Raw genomic sequence first — 25,163 nt, 5'->3', positions numbered from 1 at the left:
TCCTCATCATCACCGGAGCTGAAGGGAGCCAACAGGCTGACAGGAGCACCGCCATCAACGTGACTTCACACGACGCTTCAGTGTGCAGACTCTTTGGAAAAATTACCTGCTGCAATGTCTAAACGATTTGTCCCAATAGTCTGCACTCACACTGCATTTACCAGCGTTTATTTATTATTATTATTATTATTATTTAGGCGCATTTTGATACGTTGCCCGTTAAAATAAGAGCTTTACGGTGATCTTAATAGTCACCACTTTCATTACGCTAAAGTTAACTTGACAGGGTGACTCTTTCCATGTTTACCACTTATCCTCTCCGCTACTTTCCACTAACTTTCCCCTCTTTGGTGAAGTTTAGTTTGGTTTGGAAATTAAAAAGGTAACGGAGCTTTCCAGAACAGTTAGGCGAGTACGCCAATATTTTCCTCTCACCTAGTAAAAATGAATAATGGCGTATTTTGTCTCTATACCAAACTTGAATTAAACTATCAAAATGCACACGAACCCGAGTATTATCACACTGAAACAGAAAAGCGACAACTTACGTTATATTGGAGATAATCCAGCCGTGCAGCACCATCGCAGCAGCCCCTGACTCCTCCGGTCCAAGGTGGTCAAACGCTCAAATGGCGGGAACCGCGCGTGCCCGGATTCAAACACGGTCGACTTTTCACATTCAGAGTTACTTTAGTATATCTGACTTTAAGTACAGTGATAATAAAATGTTGAAACATTACGAGTAAATCTATAAGACAACCTACTCTCCTCACACAGTTCATTTTTACATGAATAAATGGAGTAAACGGCCGCGTTGCTTTGAGACTGTAGGGAGAGCAGCCAATCACTGGCCATCAGAGGGCGCTGCCTCACCGACCGCATGGACAACAGCCAGCTTTCAATTGAACGGTTTAATCTCACAATTTAGTGTTGATTAGTTTCAGCTTCAGCTCAAGTGTGATTCGTGCATCTTTGACAATCAGTCTAATATATTCAGGGTGTTTCAGTTAGTCAGTGGTCTTAATTGTGCCCTAATTGTGCCTTTTGACCTTTTGGAGGCATAAAAAATATTGAATTTTGATTTTCATGTCTGCAGCGTGTGTTGGCTTACATTCAGTGAATTGAGTGACATTTAATAAAGAAAGCAGACGTAACAATACTGATTATTATTGATAATAATTCAGGTGTGGCTCATGTTTTGGGGACAATAAAACTGTCTAATACTGGTGGCATGTTGTAATATTACTGTGTTGTTATCAAAACAACACAAACATGACAGATCTTCAGCCGTCTGATGGGGTTTCATCCTGAAGCACCCATATTTTACAGCAGAAAGGATCTTTAAGCAGGAACAAACATGTACAGCAGATAATAGACGACCTCTCTGCTTATATTATTACTAACACTCACTTCTTTCGCAATTACTAGAGTGTAAGGTGTGTGCAATCACACAATAATTAGTATTAGTATCTCCATAAATGGAGATTATAGCCAATAGAATGCAGAATTCTGCTTGTGATGTTAAAATCCATTCCAGAATGTAAGGAGTGTATATAAGAGGCCGCCCCAGAGCCAAACCTCAGAGACTCCCTTTTCACAGATTCACTAGTTGAACTGCGAAATTTTTGTGTTGTCGGAGAAAGTCATCGGTCAGATATTTGTTACTGTATCTGCGATGATTTGTTTCATCTTTGTTCCTGTTGGTTGTCATCACCTGCCATAGTGAGACGAGACAGCAAAGCCAGCAGGGTAAGTTGCTGAAACCCAGAGACACATTTCTTCACCGCTGCACTTAGAGACAAGACTACTGCTGTTTTTTAACAAACAACTGACACATCACATACAGTGTTTGAATTGATGATACTGATATTTGAATTCATCCACAGTAAAGAAAAAAAAAAGATTTGTTTACAGTAGGGTTTCTGTTCAGACTTGTACAGAGGTGTAGTGCTATTGGTGAACTACTGGAGCTCACCTATGATGTATGTGCATGCATGCATGCATGCATGCATGTGCACGATTAAGCTGTGGTTCATTTTGAAGATTGCTCCTACAGTGGCAATAAACAATATATGACTCAACTAGAACTGATCACACCATCAAATGTTAGACTGACCATGTTTGACTGACTGGGAATGGTTTCATGGTATCAAGAATATTATCCAGCAGTCAGCTCAACATCTGGCTAAGTAGTACTAGTGTTCAATGATACTGTGGCGAGTCATGTGGAAGAAAGCTTCTGGAGACAGAGAGGGTTAGGGTTAGGGTTGTCACACTAATGGCAAATCCCATGCCTCATACACCGCACGACTCCAGGTAAATGCCATTTATTCACAATCAACACACCGTAAACACGAACATTAACTGAAGCCTTCACTCCACATGCCAGTCACAGTCATGGTGGCACGATGTAAAACAACCACGATGGCGTTCTCCAACACATGACATGGAAACAGTAACCAGAAAACAACATTTATAACACATGAACATTTAACAACGTCAGTCAATGAACACTGAACATTCTCATGAGTCTTTGCACTAACTAGTGCGCAAGCTAGCTAACCAACATCAGCATGTCCTCCCATCGCAACTATGGATGTAGTAGGTTGTAATCAGTGTGGTATTTAGCAGTGGTCTAAACTATTACATATCCTCCTAAGACCCAGACCCATTTCTGTCATCTGTAGTGGACATTTGGTTTTGGTCTGTATCTTTTGACTCATTTGAGCTACCCTGCTAAGTGGAAGACATCCTGGCCTTTCCAATGATATCTCATGTGTTTGGGTGGGATGAGGGGAACTTTGTTTTCATGCTGAGACAAAATGGGGACTGCAGCAAAATGCAAATGCCAGGAAAAGAAAAAAGGTAAGTCAAATATTGTTAAGATATTCTTCTCAGGAGGATTTAAATGATAACGTGTCGCTGCAGTAGCTGCTGATGACCAGCAGGGGGGGATGTTGGCCCATTTCTGGTGGACGTGGGCTCAGAACAACTTGTTCTACATCCTGCAGAAAAAACTTTTGGAGAATTAAAGTTCGTGAATATGTTGATTAAATGTTGCATAATGCTTATCGAACAGAATGAAGGCCCCCAGGCCCTCACACACCTGAACCTATCCAGGCGCTCCAACTCATAGTATTCATTCTGGATCTCGCTTATCAGGATCTCTCTCTGTCACTCTCTCTCTCACACACACACACACACACACACACACACTCTCTCTCTCTCTCTCTCTCTCTCTCTCTCTCTCTCTCTCCGTCCATTTGCAGTCCGTCTTGCCCTTCTTCAGCAGCAGCCCGCTGGTACGGACATGTAACGGGACTTGGGTGCGACATGAACGGGCCTCAGCTCAGTGAACTCCCGGACGACTCGGAGCAGCTCGAGCCACACGTGAGCAGCCTGAGGCGGAGAGCGCTGCAGGCCAGCGAGCTGTCCGCTGTCCGGACCTTCTCCCACGGCTTCCTGCTCAGGTTTCTGCGGGCCAGAGACTTCGACGTGGAGCTCTCTCTGAAGGTACACCATAACCTCCCTCCAGGAAACACACAGCGACACTTTAGAGTGAGACAAACTCAAGTTTTCTCTTCACTTTCCCGGATCATCGCTGTCTGCAGCGTCTGCACACCATGACAGAGTGAAGAAGTGTGGTCGCTTTGGGACTTTAAAAGTCCGTGACATGTAGTAATCAGAATCATAATAGTAATCATAGTAAAAATCCTAATCATTGTTGTCGTCGTCGTGGCAGAGCCCCACAGTCAGTCTTAAGCTCATGTGTACATGCAGCTGGTTTGAAGTCAGTCCCGGAGATCAGATAGTCAGAAGAGGTTGATAAAAGAGATTAGATTAGATTAGATGTAGTATGTAATAGTAAGTATACATGACTTACTTTAATTACTCAAGTATAAGTAAGTATATTTACACAGTCATTGTACACAAGTACAATAAGACATTTTTCCTTCTACTCCAGTTGTACTTTTTACTCCATTTATTTAACAGCTATAATAACAAGTTGAGTTACAAATTCAGATTTTACACACAAGGCACAACATGAACTTATGTAATATGATGCACTGTCACTGATACCCAACAGTATATAATATCATTACCAGTAACTCCCCATTGCTCAGCTACAAAGTAAAAGTAAAAGTAAAAGTCCAAATACACACTCCGACTGGGGTTTTCACAAGTAGCCCACTCGTCAGGTTAAAGCTGGGTGTCTCTAAATTCAGCTGTGTTCTCCTCATTGATTAATTGTTCTCTTACAGTGTCAGTTCAGGCTAATCACACACATTTCACTCTTATCCTTATTGGCACTGAGGACACGAAGCAGCCATGCAGACAGTTTCACAGAGGACATTTTGCCATGTCACAGGTGTAAACGATAGAATGAATGATGGCTGAATTCCATTCATCTGCTTCATTTTCAGTTCCTGCTCGTGTTCACACTGGCTCTGTGAAGGCTTACTGAGGTAGAACAGAGCCATCCTTAATGTTATTAGTAACACTTGTTCTTTTCCTACTGTGACAAGTTAAAATATCTGCAGGTTAGGTCACTGAAACACTAAACACAGTGCTTTTTATTCTTAGCTGTTGTCTCCTGGCCAGTTTCTCTGTCTTTAAGTAAAGTGTTGACTGTTTTATTACCAAATATCAAAGAATGACTCACAAATTGAACTAATGAGTACATGTTGTAGCTGTATCTGTTAGTTAGTTGCACTTGGTTACTTTCCCTCCAACCGACTGATAACAAAAACAAACTGGCTCTGTTCAGTCGTGTGAAATAGAGCTCAGACACACAGTCCAGTCTTTTGCTCCAGTGCTTTGGTCCTGGTTGGCCAGTAGCCGATCGAGGTGAGTTTACAAGTGCTGTGTTCAAAAAGCCCAAACTGACAAAGAAATTCCTCTCTAAAGAATCTAGTGAAGCAGGGGAGTATTTACAGTACTGTTGTACTCTGACATGGGTGCATGTGTCTGTTACACAATACTAAGCTGCCAGACATTGACGGTCTTTCGTGTGAGTGTGTCAGAGTGTGCACAGATCTTGTCTCACTGAGTGACTACATGTTGAAGTCATGGAGAGCTCAACATTAAGGCCGACTTGCTTGTTTTCATTTGAAAGTAGCTGGAGCTCAGACACGTGGGTCTAAGCTCAGCAGTCTGTGCTCGTGGCCTGAATCACTGACATACAAACACAAGCTGACTTTTACCAGTCAAAGAGTGTTTTATTACAACCCAACAGCCCAGGCTTGTATTTTCACTTCCTGCTTGATCTCCAGAAGCCGGAGCATTTACTGTAAGGGTTTGGCACAGATATCAGAGTAGATTAAAGGTTATAAAGCCATTTGATCTGTGCACAGTCCTGACAGCTTACAGCACGTCTTCTCTAATGCACCGATGCTTCAGCTGGAGTCGCAGGTTTTCACACATATCGTAGAATCCTGTGAATTCCCTGGTGTCCCTGAACATTGCATGTGTCCTGTGCAGCTCTTACTGAACTACCAGCAGTGGCGGAAGGAGAGTCCTGAGATCAGCACCTGTCTGTCTCCCTCCTCGGTGCTCGGCCTCCTCAACACGTCGTACCATGCCGTCCTCCCACAGCGGGACCACACTGGCAGCAGGGTGCTCATCTACAGGATTGGTCAGTGTACAAGTGTGTGTGTGTGTGTGTGTGTGTGTGTGTGTGTGGCTGGTCACTGAAAACATTTGAAATCTTTAATACTTGAGAGTTCTCTATCCAAATGCAGTGATGCTGCACAGAACAGATGTGTTTTCTCTTTCTGCTGGTTTTTGTTTGGTTTTTAAACAAAACGCCACCAGACACAAGACCACACACAGTCACTTAGAGTCATAATCCTTAAGATTCAGTCATGGGTGGTTTGCCAAAACCGTGGTTACCGCTGTAACAGCAACTGCGGTTTAAAGGACAGCTTCACATCTTTTTTCAACAATAGTCAGGTGACCATATGAACAATGGAAGAGGTTTTTCTTTGGGAGCAAACGGTGAACATGCATTTTCCTATGATTCCCTTGAGCTTACGTAAACAGTCTGAGTCCAAAGCGGGACTGGCGGACTCCGCCACCAGCAATAGAAACTATTAGACAGATCATTACTGAGTGTGAATATGTTCAGTGGAGTAGGGATGTTAATGATTAATCGATTAACACATTAAAATGACAATATACTGTATACTTTGTGTCCCTTCTCTACGGCGCTTACACATCTTAACTTTCCGAGGAGGTACTCCACCTACTGCTGCAACTACTGCAAAGGAAGAAGTGGTCACTGGGAAATGGTGAGGCAAGATGAAAAGGGCAAAACGTAGTCCAGCGTGAATTACAGTGTAAAAAAGGCGATGCTCAGTGTGAATGTTGTGACACCGTCTTAAAATACAGCTCCAGTACAATGTCAGTATCATACCATATCAAACCGTCCCCCCAACAAACTACCATCAGTGTTAGCAGAAGAGGCTGCAGTGAGGTGTGCACAGAGGCAATAACTCAGAGGCTTTGCTTTAAGTGGAGAAGACATGATGTGGACATGGTGAGGGACTTCATGAGCTACTGAACTACACTGAAGCAGGTCATCGCATCATCTCAGGAGGTACAATTAAAAGCTGCAGCACAACAAACAGAAAGACAAGCTTTAGGTGCAGTTACTGTCAACCAACAGGGCCATTTTAATGACTGACTGTTGGACCTCATCAACAGCAGAGAGCTTCATCACAGTTACATGATTAATTATGAAAGATTCATCGATTATTGATTGTGAACATGTTCAGCTATAAGAATAATACACAAAATCTTACAACACTAGGTCAGACCATAAATAGAATTAAAAATGAGGTTTGATTTCATAAAACTTTTATGGATTCTAACTTTCATTTCCCTGTAACTTATGGGCATTAAATTCCTACTTACTGAAACTCAAAACAGGTTACTCTTTGAAGTTTCCAATAACTTGTTGAAAGCTTCTTGGAAAGAACTATATATAACGTGGTTATAATTACAGAGAAAGTAGAGACAGAGTTCTGACACAGCTGAGTTTATAAGCAGGTTCTCAGAGGAATTTACTCAACAGTTCCATTTAAATCCAAGTAAAAATGTATTCATTGTTCACTTGTCTCTCTCTCTCTCTCTCTCTCTCTCTCCAAAAAAGCCAGTGACATATTTTCCCATTTTTAAATGCTGAACATGTCCAAAGTAGAGTATAGAGTCACCTTTCCTTTCACACAGTCTACTGGTATTCATTTCCATGTGTGTATAACTGCTGTGGTGGCTGATGCCTGATGCCATCTGTGTGATATTTATAGTTAGATCAATCTAAAGCTCCGGCCTGCCGTGTCTTCACCAGTTGCAGAGTCATAGTCTTGGTTGGAACCACTGCAGATCACCTCAGCACTGTTTTCCCTGTCATCAAACTGTCCTCTGTTTGTCTTGTAGGCTGAGTTTGGTCCCAGTCCAACTGTGTTCACTGGGAGGATGCTGAGACCAGTTCTGTGGCCTGCAGTGTAAACACCAGTACTCCCACCCAGCACTCAGCTAATAGGGCCACTAGCTGCACAGCTAACTGAGCGACCCAGCTAAAGACAGCAGATATACAGTATATAAGATACAGTGCGCAGCAGTTAGTGATTACTCTGGTGATATGCTGCCCCCCATTTGTTCGGAGCGACCCTCAATAGGTGGCCTGTTCTTACACACTGCACCTTTAAAGTGAGCCCATGTAACTTGCTGAACGGTGGCCGCTGTCCTCACTCAAGCTGTAATTGCAGAATAATGGTAGCTGCTGGTGGGATGGCATGGGCTAACTGTAGCCTAGGCAGAGAAGGTGATCTGACATATACAGCAGCATATATCCACAGCTTGCTAACATTGGCTGCTTTAAACTGCTGCTCACATCAGAAGCAGTCAGGCTGTAGCAGCAAAACCCCTGAGTGGACCGACTCAAGCAAGGGACATTTCACTGTTTATGGATTAAATGTTTCATTTGTAAAAGGAAGAAAGTGTTATTTCAAATGGTAAACTGTGTTGCTTAAAGGTCCGTAGAATGTTTGTTGGTAAGAAACAGTGAATGTGAAAAACTTTGTTTCTGTACAACAAACTCCTGAGGCTAGCCGTAAGTCTTTATGTACACAGGAATGTGCTTTTGGCTTTTTCTCAAACAACCAGACATTTTCTGATGCAGCTGCTTCACTTCTGTACTGATTACGGACCAAGACGACTTTCATGTCTATCTAACGGTGTAGCTGCTATGTTGTTGCATTACTGCTGTCCCCTGGATGTACAGCTCATAGATTTGTTTCACCACACCTGTTTCACACTCTGGTCTACTCTTGTGTCTGACAGTCCTCCTTTAGATTAGATTAGATTAGATTCAACTGTACTGTCATCGTCAGAGTGCAACACAGAGACAACAAAATGCAGTTTAGCATCTAACCAGAAGTGCAAATAGTCATAATATCCAAAAAATATAAATACATGCAAGCAGTGCCTAGTTCATGTAGTGTTGTCACCATGACCTTTCTCTTTGTGTCTCATATTTCCTGCATCCCCATGTCTTTGAAAGTTGAGTATTGACTTCAGGTTCCTCATTAAACCAGTTTGTCCACTCCCTTGTTATCCAGAATGCCTACATGTGAAGCTACTCGCATGATTGTGACCTCTCTGCCTGTCATGAATGTGTTACACTACATTTGCACCTGATATGCTGATACTGGCAAGTGTGCTGTGTCTCACTGTACACCAGTGCACATCTTCTTTACTTGTAGTTTTTATTTTTATTGTAAATCACTTCTAACTTTGTTTTTAAAATGTGCTGTGTAGATAAAGTTATTGTTGTTATTATTCAATGAAAAAGAAAATAACTAAATCTGATAAAGCGACCTGCAAAGCATCAAACAGAAAGTTAGTGAGCGGCAGATTAACAAGGTGGAGCATTTAGCCACTAAACAGGCAGATGTTTCCCTCAGGAGCTGGTGGAGGCCAAACTGGCCCAAAATAAGAGTGAATATAGGACTTCCATTCATCAGATGGACACCAACACAGCAAACATTCGAATGAGTTCAGATGTTGCTCTGCATCTTCTGAATGTGTGAATCATTGATATCATGATCCATCGAGAGCTGGACACTGGATGGAGGGTGCTCATTCATTTGGGTGAAATCTGCTGGCTCAGTTCAAGCCAAGGAAAGGTTTTTGTTATCCCGGTTTACATCAGCATGGTCCGGCTGACCGCACGTGTACTGAAAACCTTCATGGTTTAAAAAGTCACATTACAAAGAGTAATAAGTGATGGTGTGTGCTGTTTGAGATTTCCTTACTTTTACAATTATGGCCTATGGGGAAACTCTGGGGGAGATTTTTTATTGTACCACAGTTGACCACTGGGGCAAGTTGGCAGCAAGTGTGATCAGCGATGCTGTATTGAGCTCTTTGAATACATCTATGGTGTGAACAGCCAAATGTTTTCTAATAGGTTCTTCATAACAGCTTTGTGTCGATTGTTGATGATGTCAATTTGTTTACAGCATGTTCTGCTGCCCCAAGTGGTTAAAAACATTTAACACCACTTTAAGGCCTAATATTAGGGTTTATAGTTGACATAAGGGGTAACAGACGACCCAGTGCAGAAACTCATGACATAGGTGGAGTTATGGTTCATCAGATGGTTCCTATTGATAGCTGTTACAGCTAAGCTAAAGGCTAAAACCATTAGCATTTAATGTTAAAAATGTATCCTCTTAAAGACTGACTGTTGCCAGTACAGTAACGTCTGTCTGTCTGTCTGTCTGTCTGTCTGTCTGTCTGCAGGACAGTGGAACCCAAAAGACTGGTCAGCCTTCCAGGTGTTCAGGGTCAGCCTGATGACATCAGAGATCATTTCCATGGAGACAGAGACACAGAGGCGGGGCCTGAAGGCTATATTTGACCTGCAGGGGTGGAGTTTAGGCCACGCCCTGCAGATTAACCCTTCCCTCGCCAGAAAGATATCCTCTGTACTTTCGGTAGGCCTGCAGTCATGCACCTGATTGTGTTGAATTTACTGTAGATACTTCAATGATGTGCTACAAAGCTAAACTCTTCATATGCTATGGTGCTATGCTTCATATGCGTCTCCATCCTCAATAACATTTTTATTGCTATGCAGATAACACTTTATAACAGCTTCTGGCAAGAAAAGGAAGAACTCGAGGTCTCTCCTGACCTCATTATTACAACATGTGATAGCACAGACAGGAAATGTGGATGTTATCAATGTAAATTTCCAGTCACTTATAAGGAACACAGCTAGAACAACACATCGTTAAAGCCAGATTCTTTCTCTTTTTAACAGACCAGCGTGTGTGTGGCTGACCAAGTAGTCAGTGTGCTCAACTAGTTTCTGTCTTTGTGTGTGTGTGTGTGTGTGTGTGTGTGTGTGTGTGTGTGTGTGTTCAGGACTCCTTTCCACTGAAGGTTAGAGGAATCCATCTGGTCAATGAGCCGATGTTTTTCCGTCCGGTCTTCGCCATGATTCGTCCCTTCCTGCCAGATAAGATCAAACAGAGGGTCAGCAGCCTGCCTACCACACATGCTGATTGCACGACAATGCAAAGATACCTGTCTGCTGTTAATATACAAATACTGAGTAGAAATGCCTTCAGACATACTTTTGAAGTCAAATTCCCTCTCTCCCCTCTGTAGATCCATATGCACGGTGCTGATTTCCAGGACACTTTAAGCGACTTCTTCTCACTGCCTGTCTTGCCTCCAGAATATGGAGGGGAGGGGCCGGACATCGAGGAGTCATGTCAGGACTGGACCAATAAGCTGCTGCAGTCCGAGAATCTCCTGCAGCAGATTGCCGCTCACCCAACGGGTGACATCGCTGTACCACCTGATGACTCCTTGATCTCAGAGGAAGTGGAGACTGAGCAACTCTCAGAGGGATGATGTTGGGAATTTTGGCCTCTCAGGTCACACATACATGCTTTTACATGTTCTCTGGTGGCAATTTCTCATGTTCTTAACTCTGGAATACAAACTGTGCAGACTGTTGGCTGCATCAAGAAAGCTGTCAGTGCTTCTTCAGAGCATTTCAGGCCTTGGGGTTTGCAGTTTGCCTGTTGACCAATTGTTTTCCTTGTTGCGCTGCTCACTGAAATCTGAGCACAGTTCACCCTTTGCTCTGATTTTTTGTGTCTTCTCACTGAAGAACACATTTTTGAGGAACACCTTGAGGGAATTTCATTACATTTGGCACAAAGGTCCACTTGGAGTTATGGCTCAACGGATTAGATTTTGATGGTCAAAGGTCAAAGGTCACTGTGAACTCACAAGAGACATTTTGGTCATAACTCAGTAATTCATAATTCTGACAAACTTTCAGACAAATGTCTCACCGGATAAGATGATGAAATTTTACATTCAGAAGGTCAAAGGTCAACTTCACTGTGGCATCATAATGTTTCGCAGAAGCACTTTTCCATAACTCAGGACCAGAAGGACAGACGGTGACCATATTTCACATTTGGTCTGATACTGAATTGGTGAAACTGATCTTGGGTGTTCAACTTCAAACTGTGCTGATTGTTTAGATCTTCTGTGCTGCTGGTTGAAGATGTGTGAAGCATCCATGTTTTACAGTTTGTAGCGTCTTTGCAGCAACATCCATATTTGAAGCATTGTAGTCCATCAAGCTCATTGGTTCTGCTGATTCAGGTGTGAATGATGTAAGTCTTGCATACTTGTGTCATGCTTGTGTCGCCTGGAGCAATTAGACGAGTATTGTTGTTTTTTTGTGTCTTTGTACTAACTTTGTATGTAATCGCGCCATGTGAAAAATTGCTAAGATAGGCTAACCCCGTCCTAATTCCAGAGCCATAAGCACAGACATGGAAATTGTATTAATCTCCTTATTTTACTCAAAAAAAGAAAGCAAATAAGTGTATTTTCCACTATGTTCAACTATTTCAGTGTAATTAATATTATTAATATAATTTTCATTTTCTAGTATCAGCTAGCTGAACAGCTTGTTTAGGTTCATTGAGCTGACTGCCCAAACTAATTGTTTATAGAGTTGAAACCGGACAGTTTTACAGTCTTTTACAGGATCGCTGCTGGATGTTACTGTATGAATGTCACAGCAAGACAGGTTTTTCAGGGATCTCTCTCTAGTGTAGTTTCACTGTAGTTAGACGTTAATAATTACCAGCCGATTCACCAGTGGACCTCAGGGATGAACTGCCAGGAGGAGACTTCTATAGACACCAGTCTATATAACAACAACATCTATAGCAACAACCATCTAACTGTGATCCTGGGAACTCAGTGTAAGAGTCACTGTGAGAGTTTGATGATTTGTAAAAATAGGCAGAAGCCAGACAGTTTCCCCAGTAGCATGTTTTCATGTCACCATCGACAACAGTCACGTCTCTCAAACTTCTCGCTCCATCCAGACATTCACTGTGTCAGCCAGCCAGACCAGTCCATGCAGTTTGCTGTTTGTTTGTTTGTCGTTGATCATTTGAACTTTACTCTTCATTTTGACAGTTTGAAGTTTACTTTTTATACATATATACAATTTTATATTATTTATGACAAGAAACCTTTGGCTGCATTTGGACCAATATTATACACATATCCTATTTCCCCTGGTACGGTAAAAAATGTGAATCATGTGGAGCAAGGTTTATAATTATTCTTACTAATTACTGTAAAGCCTAGAATAGATCTATATTAACAGAAAATAGTTTTCATCTGTGAATTTGACCCTTTAGTACTTTAAAAAAGGAAAATGAATGTGTTTGGGTCATGCTGAGCATATCAAAATGATATCGACTTGAATGTACTTAAAGGAAAAGCATACACAAAAGCTCAAGTTACGATGTTCTCATGTGGTAACGCGTTTTTAACAGTTTTTACTAATTTACCCTGCAGAATATGATTGAACTTACTTTTTTAACTGGAAAGATCTTATTGATATTGAACAGAGATCCACCCGTGTTGTTGTATGTCTGCTAATGAGGAGACAGGATTTGTGCACATTTGTGCACATGTTGTCAATAAAAGGTGTGGAGGAACGTATGTGTGCACAGGCTCAGTCATTTCTATGTGTGTTTCAAGCTAATCATGTGGCACATGGAGCCTGTGGTTTGAGGCTCAGATTGTAAATGCAGTGTGATGTCTGTAATTACATCTGGAAACAACAGCTGAGTCACAGTTCAGCTCAACAGCATTGTGCAAACAGCAGCTTAAGAAGGTGGCATTCAGTGACTAATTGGTCTTTTTGCTCTTAAGGAGATTATCATAGGTGGACACATACATACTGTATGTTAATATGGATCATGCTGGCCACACAGCTGATTCTATTAAAGTGTTGATCAACGTGTCAATGCAGACGAGGTCAGGAAAATTGAGTGAGCTTGTCAGGGGACAGAGATGAGGTTTAAATCACAGAAAGTAGCTGACAGGGAACAGATTAAAGACACTTTATAAACATAATGCTTAATTCACTACTACTACCAACTATTTGAAGCACACCAAGCACAAAACATCACTCGGGACATGTTCACACAGTGACCTCTTGCCTGTATGTTAATCTTTATTTTGTTTTGCAGATAAGATAACTAAAGCTGACCTGCTGTTCCAAACAAAATAAAAATAGCAAACAGCTTCTTATGCTATTCCATTCCAAAACCTCAATAATTCAGCTTCATAAAGTGATGATATTTACTTAGATCACCTTTCTTCTACTCTTACAGTCCTCCCTCCGCTCTGTTTCTCTCTTTGTGCACTGTCACTGTGCAGACCTTTGATCAGTGTTAGCAGGTCAGTAAACATGTCTATCGGCCTTGCTCTAGTAAACATTACTGTGCAAATGCTTGGGACCAACACAGGGCAAGCACAACCATAGTTCACTTTTGACAAAACATACACTGTGTATGGACAGATACTCATCATAAGACTTTTTTCTTTACTGCTCGCTCTCTACAGAGTACAGATCTCAGATCAGAAGCGATTTTGCGCTGCTGTGTGGTTGAAATATTGCAGCTTGTCATGATCTCCCTTCTCTTCCCTGGCAGTTGTCAAGTCACTTTATTGGGCTCTGTCTAAACCCTGCAATAACTGGAACAACAAAAAATGAAGTGTATGTTCCAAACATGAACAGATCTGAGGATTGTAGTCTGTGTGCAGTGTGAGGTGCACTGACACAAGCTGACAATAAGGATGTGAGCTATGCTGCAACTGCTTCACTCGCTAAGGATGTGTTTCTTCTTGCCAACAGTAAATAACAACACTTCTACAATATATATATATATATAGTATTTAATCTTTATTGAAATTGGCATTTTCATTGAGATGTGATTTCTTTTCCAGGAGAGACCGAAGAACAAGAAACATTCAAAACAGCTGACAAACAGAAACAACACAATTACACAATTTCAAAGGAATTCTTAAAAACAGTCAAGCTTTAAAATGTACAGGGGGAACATGGGACTCCAGTTTTAGGGCAGTTTTCAGTTCAGTCCATTTAAAAGGTGCACAGTACCTGACACCAGGTCTGCCAACATGAGTACATACATAAGGAATATCTAAGGTTCAGCAGTTACTGGATTTAAGTGAGGAGATGTGAGGTAGTTTGGAAGCCTCAACAGCAGCTTTATGGATGAATCACATGAGATGCTAATCAGCTTTTCCAAACTGACTGAGCAGCCTGTGTGTTGCTGACTGCCTGTCAACACACTGAAAATCATGTCAACTCTTCAGGTATCAGCTGCAGAAATACGTCTTCCATCATCTCTCCAACCACTTACTTCCCCTTCAGGCCAGATTGCAATAGTGTTTGGTTGACATTACACCACATTCCATGTACACAACTCTCTGAAACAAATGCAACTTCTCTGTGTTTGAACAGCATGGTGACCAAGTGCACACCCCAGCAGTTAATCATTAGACGCAATTAGAAACAGTTTGAAAGCAGGCTGGAGAGATGTTTTGTTTTTTCTCACTTTGGTTCCTTTCAGCTTTCATTCACCGTAAATTCACCTGATGTAAACATATTGTTTTCAGGTATTTCTCGTGTAAAATGGATGATATCACATGTAAAATAGCATTCCAGGTGTGATGAATTCTCATATAGCTTTAGTGGCTTTTGTACATTTCACATGTAAACATATAAATAACACACACATGCATTTTTCATAAGCTGTTAATTTTAACTGTCTTTTCCATGATTGTTGTATAAATTGATGTACATGCAAGATCTTTGATTTTTGCTGTGTTTTTTTTTTTTTTTTCTAGACTGGAAGAGACTTGATTTGTCACTGTCGTCTGCTGATGTGATGCAAATTGACTTGATGAAATCAGTTAATCAACAGTTTCCTGTGTGCTTTCCACACTGCTCCTCAGAGACGTGGAGCAGTGACACTCACTGCGTTTCCTTCAGTGTGTCACAAGAAGATGTACACAAAACACTTGATATACAAGCACCAAACACCCATTTTAACACACTGGCATCATTCAGAGTGCTCACATTCTTTCACTTTTGAATTGATGTATCAAATACTGATTTGGGTGTATCAGTACAGCTCAGGGGAATGATCTTACTAGGAAATGCTTTTGGATTTGAATTCTAAGGGTTTACAGAAATTAAATAAATCATTTCTATAGGATACACACTCACACACAAGATTCATTGGCACTGGAGTCTTTCAAATTTGACAACTATAAAAGCGAGCAGGAACTTCTCTTTTTACATGGGCTGACTTCAAATACATTAGAATATCTTGAAAATGACTTTTTTTTGCGGTTTTTACGTAGAAAATGTACTTTATGTTATGTTTTGGTGATTTGCTGTAGTTCATAGTGCCTTTTTGAGTTGTCGGGACATGTTAATGTGTTATTTTTCTGTGCAATAATCATGACAAAGTGGATCCTCCACACTGACAGATGCAACATTTGAGCTTCATGTGCGCACTTTAACACCACCTGTCAGGCATTAAGAGCACAGCAGACAAGTCACTAAATTCATCTGTTTTTGTCTTGAATAACATGCTGATGCAATGGTTTATCTAATTGATTAATTGTGATGACCTATGCACCTTATTGGGCTGACTGTTCAAGTACAAGAACCAGTGACAGTTTACATCAGTAGCAGCTCTGCCATGATGTTGTGCGGTATTGAGCAGCAACATTCCCTAAACCTCCCCTCCAAACTGATGGAGAAACACACACACACACACACACACACACACACACACACACACACACACACACACACAGACATAAGCTTTAGATACACCACATTGCATGGATAAAGTGGGTCAGAGAAATCCAGGCTAGCCTGACAGAGAGGATGTCTTGCATGCTCTGTCAGCAGAGGGTGTGAGAGAGCTGCTGGACAGAGTGAGAGATGTGGCTCAGCCAGGGCCTGCTGCACAGTCACTATGGTAGAGACCAAACCCAGAATACACATACACACACAACCCAACCCAAATCCTTTTGAACAAATTAATGAACTAACCTTGGCCTTTCTTGTTTCAGTGGTTTGTGTTCATTCCCGAGTGTTGTTAAAACTAAAACTTTGGAGCAATAGCTGGTGGAGTATACCGTACACAAAAGAAATGGACAAATAATTCTGTCATTAAACGGCCTGTTGAGCAAAATGCTGTACAATTCAATTAGACAGAAACATGCAATGTTTCTTTGTGCTGGAAAGGATGTTAGAGTAATTATGTTTCAGACAGTATGTGTACCTGCAAGTAAAAAGTAAGAAGTCCATGGCAACCATGGTACAGCTGGCTGGCAGTGCAGTGAGTAGGAATATATCTCTCAAACCATCCTTTCATTGCTGCCTTTTCTGCAGATGTATTCTTTTGTGTCAGGAAGGAAACTCATGATGCATTTCCTACCAAAAGCCTTGTTAACAACATGAAGCTGTGGACTTTCATTTGATAACAGTCTGCAGGACCCTCATCTACAACATTAAAGACAGACATGCCCATTGACACACTGCTGTGATTCAGACAGGGGAGGCTATTCCACTCAATTATGCCCCTAAAGGTGTCATTGACAATGAGAGCATTTAATTGTCTTCACAGGACTACAGAGACTTGTCCACCACCCCAGACACCTTTTCCAGCTCCAGTTTTCCTTCCCACAGCACTCAGTTTCAGTGTGGAAAAGTCTGACTCTGCTTTCTGCCCTACAGATGCTGCACCCAATTCCTATCTACCACCACACAGATAGCGAGTCCACAAGGTGATACGTCTGTGCTGCTTTAAGTGCTGATCTAAGGGGTCATAATGAAACAGATAACTGCCCGCCACAGTGGGAGTGTGTGAATCCTATGTGTAGTTCCTTTGTATTACTTCACTGTCCATAGGACCTTTGTAAAGTCCTGTTTGTCTGGTGTCCTCCCCAGTAGCCTAGGCTGCAAACTTGAATGTTGTGTGCCCTTCCCCTATTTATAGACCAATCAATTATTTGATTCATGGAGGATAATTTGTAGAATAATCAGCTGACTTAAAGCATGAGCTGGGATGCAAATGTTGCTGTTGAATTCAAGAACTTGTATTGTTTATATGCTTTAGCAGCCACTGTGACCTCTGCCCAGCATTTTTTCTGTCTTTAAGAATACCAAACATTGGGAGAATATTGGAATTACAGTTCCTCTAAAATATACACCAGTGCCGATGAATTGCATTTGAACAAAATTCAAAGTAGACGGGATTGCGATAATCACCGCAATTGTGACAAATCATTTTGTATGGGGAGCAAGCTGGAGTTTTTAACATTACAGTTTACTTGTGGGTGAAACTAAATGTCCCACACACACACACCCATCATGCAAATACAGTTCCATTCAGGTGATTAGATCACGCCTCAGATCTATCTCCTCTCAGTGATTAGGTCAATTCACTCAACCATACATACATATGTAAGAACAACTATCCTTCTCACAGCACCCTGCGGCTTTGTTGTCTGTGGGCTGACCACATGTGAGCTAGATATGCCTGTGAGATAAGCAAATGGCCAGCGCTCGGCAGGGGGGTGTGCATGTGGATAGTCGCTTAGTTGTGAATGTTGTAAAAGTGCAAACAAATTTACAATGTACAGCATGTTGGTCTGTAGGGCCTATGCAAAACAAAGACATCGTGTTGATGGCTTGTCCGCAAGTCATCTGCATAGTGTTTGAGTGAAAGATGCAAATGTTCTGTAGCTTACCTCAGCGGACCAAATGTCTTAACACAATCATTGTGTGACAGCTTTGTGTTGGCTCACGTGAACTAGTGGACCAGAAACTGTTACCCTGAAGCTGGGGTAATGAACAAGGTTAGAAATGACCAGGGTTAGATACTAGCTAGAGGTGGGTAAGCCTAGGCAAAGGTTTTATATGTTTAGTCTCAATTATGAAGTCAGCTAACAGTATTTCTTATTCTTATGCATGAACCCTTGAATAGAACAGAGCTGCTGTGGTGATGAAAAAGGTCTTCTAGCAACACTTTTAAGTTTAACTAACACAAAACTGCAGGTCTCTCCTTTGTCAAATTAAAAGTGTCTGATGGTAACCCCATGTATTCACAATACAGTCAGAAACACAATGGACATCACACAATATATGACAGAAACTCTGACTGACAATGCATCATTCATTGTGTTTTGACAGGGAAATCGTCCATAGTTATATATATAAAATATCAAATTAAGCCGATATTTGACTGTATTTTATTCTGTCAAGTAAGAAGGGCAGAAATCTGTATGCTCCTGTTGTGAAATGTTTCTGCGTAAATATTTTTGGAGATCTAAATAAAAAACGGCGGTGGGAGAAGAGCCAGAGCCACAGCGGTGGTGCCAGGGGATCTACCATCTTGCCACGTTCCAGAGGAGCGGACGGGGGCGGGGAAAAGATAAGACTATCCACACGGTTGAATCAGCTCAACGCCTCTCGAATTCTATTGGTCAGGAGAGTCTCCCGCCCCGCCTAGCTTTATTTAGAAAGTCTGCGATTGCTTGAGAGAGCTGCCAGTCTTAAAGTGGACGGGGTTTCGATGCTTGTGAGTTTTATGAGGCAGGAGAAGAGATTTTGATTTTTCTTTTACTGTTGAAGTCTCTCTCCACTCAACCAGCCCTCCACCCAGAGATTCGCCATGGCTTCAAAGAAGAACGCTAAAGTGCACGTAAAATCCAAAGGTGGGTGGCAGCTTTCCTTTCCGTCTCATTCTGTTGTGGGTTGCCGTGGTGGGGATGATGCGTTGCAGCCTTCAGCTTTCACTGCCAGGCCTTTCAAAGTTAATCGGGTGTCAAGCTGTTATTTCATTCAGGGCCCTCGTCCTTGCTAGCTAGCATCATTTAGCTTTAGAAAATGGTGTCGACGTGTTTGCTGCTCCGTGCAAGTGAGTTGGTTTAGCCGAACTTAAACTAGGTTTACAGAGCATGTAAACAGTTTTATATAAGCCATGCTGGAAGCCTGTGAGGGCTTCCTACGTCGCCACGAATTATCAACGTTAGCTCTGTCTTTAACTTATAATTATACAGTATGAAGACACGACAAAAGCTCCCAACATTAGCGTTACGCCCCTCTGCATGAAACACTTGGTGGTGTTTTTAACAGCGCTGCATTAACGCCGCCGTTTAGGAAAACACAATCTGTGAACCGGTGTCCAGGCTGGCTGACCATGGCGGCTCCATCTCATGGGATTACAGCGAAACACCGGCACACACGCGAGGGATAACGTTAGCCTTCTCTCGTGAGGGTTTAGAGCTTTTAGCTTTAGCCTTGAATTGTAGACTTCGTCGTCATCTTCCTGGGTTAGAGACTCCTCGCTGTAACTGTTCCGAGATTTGCCAGTGTGCGTGCACCCCGGGGCGCGAGGCACCCCGCCCCCAATCTAGCCGAGTCACTCTTCCAAATGCTCACGTGTCATTTTGAGAAGCCGCGGGTGGGGGTATACGTGGCTCCTGGGGGTACCCGTTAGTACCCCATATACTACTGTTAAATCAATAAACAAACCCCGTTTATTCCCCAAATAGTCTACAGCTTCTGTAAAATCGACGACGACGTTAAGATATTAGAGCTGCTGAGAGTCACGTTACGTGGAAAAAGTGCTTTTAAGACTTGAGTATGCGCCGGATTGTCTTACTGTACTTCGGTCTTGATGAGTGGGCCATAACTTTGGAGCCCACGCTGACACGTGGCTGTGGGTAGTTGAGTTAGCCCATGCTGTGTGTATTGATGCAGAGTGTAAGAGGCTTTCAGTACGCTCTGTCCTCTAACGACTGCACAGGACCACGAAGCCCTCCATTGTTAACACTACAGCAAACTATAAATCACACAACTGTCAGATGTTGAGCTCAATGGTTTGTACTTTTCGGCTGCTTTTGCACCACACACCGATAGAGAGCTCAAAGCAATGGCACACAGATGAGATGCAGCTTCACAGTATGCTTTTCGTCCATTGTAGTTTGATCTGAAGAGTTCTTAGTGTTCCCTGTTGTCACAGATCAAAAGGTGGTGGAAGCTTAGACAACCATGGGAACAAAATGTTCAGTTTTCCTGCCTTTTTCTAGCCCCACCCACCACATTGCATATGCATGTAGGTATATATTTATGGTTCAGCAAGCAATTACAGTGGATGTGAAGTATGAAGCAAGACTGGTATGAGAGGAAACTACTTAGAAATCTCACATGCATCTAATGTGTCATGATACTAAAGTTTGTTTTCAGACTCAGAGCCATAATTGCTATAGTACTTAATGACTGATAGCTTTATCAGTCATTATGTGAGAGCATCAGCCAAGTGGATCATAGGTACAGTAGTGATAACACAGCAGATCCCTGTTCAGGAACTTGCCTTCCTTGAGGAAGTTGCCTTTTCTTGCCATTTGCACAGCTGAAAATGAGAGTGTGGTTTTCTAAGGGGGGTTAACTAAGCCAGAACTGAGAGAGAGAGAAAGAAAGGGCTGTGCACTTTGATCATTTGGAATAACTCAAATAAATGCATGTGGCTTGTCAAATATTTATTTTGGCTCTCAGTTAATCCTAAAAGGTGACTGTAAAAAGCAAATTGCTTTTTAACATGCCACTAAACCGTTCACAGAGAGTCTGAAATATCTCAAGGTGTGCTGATCATATGGTTGATTGAATCATGGATCTCTGGGAGTAATGAGAGAGGGAGTCATTATTATTATTGTTATAAAGCTAATTAATATATATTTGCACATTGCGTGAATGTTGGCTTTATATTTCACCCATTTACCTTTTCTTATTATGTTCTTGTTTGTCATGTATTCTTTTGACTTTTCTACATGATCTGTCATTTCAACCCCTCAGGCCTCCTCCTCCCCTCACAGAAGGGCTGGGAGGTATGCAGAACGGGAAGGGAAGCAGCCTTGTCTGTTCCTCTGGGTCTGATGTGTGTGTGATGCTGTGTAGTGTTTGCATTTGCTGAGTGTTTTTTTTTTTTTTTCACTGCCATGTGACCTTGCATGAAAGTGCAGTGTAGTGCTGTGTGTATTTGTAGTATAACTTGGTGCTGCATCATGCTGCCTGCTGTTGATTTAGACCTCACAGCACAGGTTCAAATGTGAGAACAGTAGCTTCAGGTCTATCATTATTTGTGGTCAAGTTAAGTAGATTATTGCTGCAGGAGTCCATTGTTTTGTCGGCTCCTCCTTGAATGCACATACTTTTTATAACTCTGGACAGGATATGCGAATCCTCAGGGATGCTTTAACTGAGCCCTCATACAAAATGCTGTTGGTGATCAGGCAGATCAGATGATTCTTGATGTAGGGATTAGAGGAGAAGGTGATTTACTGGATTTAGTTATTATCAAGATTTACCATACAGACATTTGGATCAGAATAATTTGAAAGGTGCTATATTTGGATTGCTTTCTACCATTTTACCAAATTCTTGTTCACCAGTTTTACTGAGTTTAAACATCAATGCAAGCCAGTTTAAATCAACGTAAAGCATCACTGTTGTTGCTATGGTTGCTCAGTGAATGTTCTTATTTTAATGGATACCAGGCAACAGATCAGAAGCCAGAATCTTTACAAGTCGCATATTGTTATTTTTTAAAAAACGAGTGTCCTCACTGATGTTGGGAACAGGCTTGAAGTTGCTGAAACTACCGTGCTGTGTCTGACAGGCTTGCTTGCAGTGAGCCGATGATATAATCTTATTAGCTTGACACTAGCTCAACAAACAACAGCTCTAGCTAATACTACAGACTTTATGGGGATTTCTCGCAACAAAGCCAGGCATGGCATTTGTTTCCTGCCCTTTTTGTTGTGCCCAGGTCACAGCGTCATTCACTGGAATGCACTGTGCACATTCACAGATCCTGGCGCAAAGAGACTCATTTAGCCAGGTCCACTGTCAAGAGCTGCGCTGAAGGGATGGGTGTTGTTCCCTGCTTGGTGGATGTCTGTCATCCACATGTTTTTTTTTTTTTGGTGAGCTGTCAGAAATGTACCAGCCAGGTGTCAGGAGACCCTTAATGTATTGATTCAACCTACATGGCCTTAAAGGTGTGTGTGTAGAATGTATTTCTCCCTAATTAAGATTGTCTGGTCCTCACTGCTCCAAGCAGCTAAAGGGTCAGAGGTTGGTATTTACTTCGCATTGTAAAAGCATAGAGAATGTGAGTTAGTGGAATGTCTGCAAAATATACGAACCTGCATGTGTGTGTGTGTGCATGCATGAGTGTGCATGTGCCTTAAAAGCCAGAGGGGAGAGAAATAAGTTTGAAGGCGGTGCACAGGAGCCCTTACATAAGACCTAAGAGGAGCTGCTAAGGCTGAACAATGTGTACTGAGCCTCAGAGAACAGGCTGAGCAAAGAGAGTTTTCCATTTGTTTGGAAGAGAAGAGTCTGTGTGTGGATGCGCACGTGTGTGAATTAACTGTCATGGTCATATGAGAATGGAGTGTATAGAAGACCAGAGCGGTATGTTATTGCATGGTTTCTGCACAGCTGTCTTATTTTGGTGTGCTTGCATGCATATGTAGGTGTTGGATGGCTTTTTCTCTGTGTGTGAGATTTCTTCATATTAGACAGAGGCAGTATAGGTTTGTTAGAGTGGTCTGATTAGCACAGTGGGAGTTTTGCATCAGTGATTAGTGTGTAATTGGTCTTCATTAAAGCATTAAATCAGAACAAGCCAAAGCAATTCATGTTGGGTTTATCTAGTTTTATGTATGTATGTATGTGTTTGCTGTTGGACCAGTATGTCAGAGTTTAAAGTGTGTTGGGGGAAGGAGAAGAACTCAGCTTAACCTTAGGCCCCATCCAGACCAAAGATTCAAGATAAGACGAGTTGGAACTAGCAAGTACTTGCAATGTGCCAGTCTTCAACATTCCAAGTTGTCCATATTCCAATTCACTCTCCTTTTCACTTTTAAGTGTTGCTAATTGGAATAACAGTGACTTGAATGTGTGAACTGCATTTCTTGTCGTGTCAATTGTGTCACCATTGTCGACATATGGTGCCTCAGGGATGAATATCAAGGTGCAAAAGGGACTGTGAACAAAGAGACTGTGAAGTGTCGCAGTTAAAAAAGGCTGTGTTAAATTCCCCTTTCTGTATGGTTTTTATGTATGCAGCCCTAGAAATCTACTAGGCTACCTTGGTGGTCTGTGTGGCCAGTGCTTAAAAGTCTTTACGTTTATCCCTGTACATCTTTTTAATAAATCATGTGTCTCAAATTGATTCACACCCCTATCAAAGAGGGACTAGGATTTAGTTTAAATGTGCAACCTTGTTCACAGATTTTTACCAATCCTTAATGTCCGTGTCTGTGTATGTGGTCACTAGTAAAACCACTGTTTTCTTCCAAAAGCCAGGGTTTAAGACAGGATTCAGCGAGTCAGAAAAGGAAAATAGCGTCGTATTTGGTGGTTTAATCCCAGGGCCATATTAAGTGTGCTTTTATGTTTGTGAAAGTTGAGGCTCATGTGAATGTTTGTGTGGGTATCACCCCAATCATATAAGTTGCTGACATAGCTGCAGAGCTGACTAAATTGGCCAGAAATTATGTTCAATTATTCCCTCAACAAAAAAAAAGGAACATAGATTTGAACCATACGAATATCCATTTTTGCACATTATGTCCATAAAAGGCAAACTAATACAAGGCACATGCTACTTGTACAGATATATCTATATGAACTGAAATCTTGTCCTGTACCTTGTTGTTGAATTATTGGCTCATATCAGCCTGACTTGCATTTCATTTTCAGTCAATGAATGTGATGTTTAATGCAGAGTTTCTCTTAGAGTAATGAGTGACTGAAGATTTTAAGGTCCCGAACAAACAGGAGAAATTCTGCTCAAATATTACATGGGCTGTATTTCCAGTGTTTTTGTGTCTTATTGTGAAGTGGCTAATAGAGACAACAATTTTTCAGTAAGAAAACGGTAATTATGAGTCTTATAATAGGGTGACTCTTGGAGCGGTCAAGGCCCATCTGAAAACAGCCTCCACCATAGTGCTGTTTTTTTGTTGTTGTTTTTACAATTCAATGGTATTTAAGTTTTGATTGTTAATTGACAGTCCTACATAGTTGTTAGGCTGTGACCATGTTTGGCTTGACAGTATAGGTTATGCAACCTTCAGCGTGTGAAGGAGTTGATTTTATCTGTACTGACACGACTTATTGATAGTTATCAGTAATTATTCATGCTTACCCAAGTTGTAAGTGAAAAAAGGACATGTTCAGAAAGCAATTGAAAAATTATCAAGATAAATGTCTGAAAGTTTTGTTGCTGCTTTATTAGCTATTAAAAAAGAAACTTAAATAACCCTATAGCTATGTGCTATAGCTTTTAAAAGGCGAACAGATAAAGGTTTGCAGTTTTGGTTCAGACCAACTGGAGAGTGGTACCTATAAAAGAGAAGTTATCAGAACCCATTCCAAGCATCCAGGACCAATGATTAATTGTAAGATATTCTTGCATAGTATGTCAGGAAAGATGCTGTTTCTTCATTGTTCTTGCCACAGTAACAATCAAGCTAAACTTAACTGGCAACTATTATTGGATAAATTTTTAGACTTTTTCAAGCGAGAATGTCAAACACTGGATGGTTACAGGTTCTTAAAGCTGCAGTTGGTAACTTGTATAAAAGTAATTTTTTGTCATATTTGCTAAAACTAACCCTATGCCCGGACAGCAGTA

The 25,163-nt window shown here is 41.6% G+C and overlaps 2 protein-coding genes across 3 annotated transcripts in view; both read left to right on the top strand.

The window, feature by feature from the left end:
• The first annotated feature begins 3,284 nt into the window (after positions 1-3,284).
• Positions 3,285-13,049, top strand: ttpa (tocopherol (alpha) transfer protein). The gene is made up of 5 exons (XM_076745301.1): positions 3,285-3,513; positions 5,482-5,635; positions 9,808-10,001; positions 10,435-10,545; positions 10,681-13,049. The coding sequence occupies exons 1-5, from the start codon at positions 3,334-3,336 to the stop codon at positions 10,927-10,929; spliced, it is 888 nt and encodes a 295-aa protein (XP_076601416.1). The 5' UTR covers positions 3,285-3,333; the 3' UTR covers positions 10,930-13,049.
• Positions 13,050-19,001: 5,952 nt separating this feature from the next.
• Positions 19,002-25,163, top strand: part of LOC143329567 (uncharacterized) — a 31,349-nt gene continuing 25,187 nt past the window's right edge. The window contains exon 1 of one of the 2 annotated variants that reach the window (XM_076745537.1): positions 19,002-19,170. In XM_076745537.1, coding sequence (XP_076601652.1) covers positions 19,128-19,170 — 43 coding nt within the window. In that variant the 5' untranslated portion in view covers positions 19,002-19,127. The remainder of the gene's footprint in view (positions 19,171-25,163) is intronic. The other variant, XM_076745539.1, reaches the window with a different exon arrangement.

This window comes from Chaetodon auriga, chromosome 12 (genome assembly GCF_051107435.1).
Source record: "Chaetodon auriga isolate fChaAug3 chromosome 12, fChaAug3.hap1, whole genome shotgun sequence".
NCBI classification, from domain to species: Eukaryota; Metazoa; Chordata; class Actinopteri; order Chaetodontiformes; family Chaetodontidae; genus Chaetodon; species Chaetodon auriga.
This window is presented reverse-complemented; position numbering and strand designations above follow the sequence as displayed.

What these genes read in the sequence shown, in the direction of transcription:
- ttpa (XM_076745301.1), top strand. Translation starts at nt 3,334, where the DNA reads ATGAACGGGCCTCAGCTCAGTGAACTCCCGGACGACTCGGAGCAGCTC. An exon ending in ACGTGGAGCTCTCTCTGAAG is followed by an intron (nt 3,514 to 5,481) that starts GTACACCATAAC and finishes TGTCCTGTGCAG; the next exon opens with CTCTTACTGAACTACCAGCA. An exon ending in GGTGCTCATCTACAGGATTG is followed by an intron (nt 5,636 to 9,807) that starts GTCAGTGTACAA and finishes GTCTGTCTGCAG; the next exon opens with GACAGTGGAACCCAAAAGAC.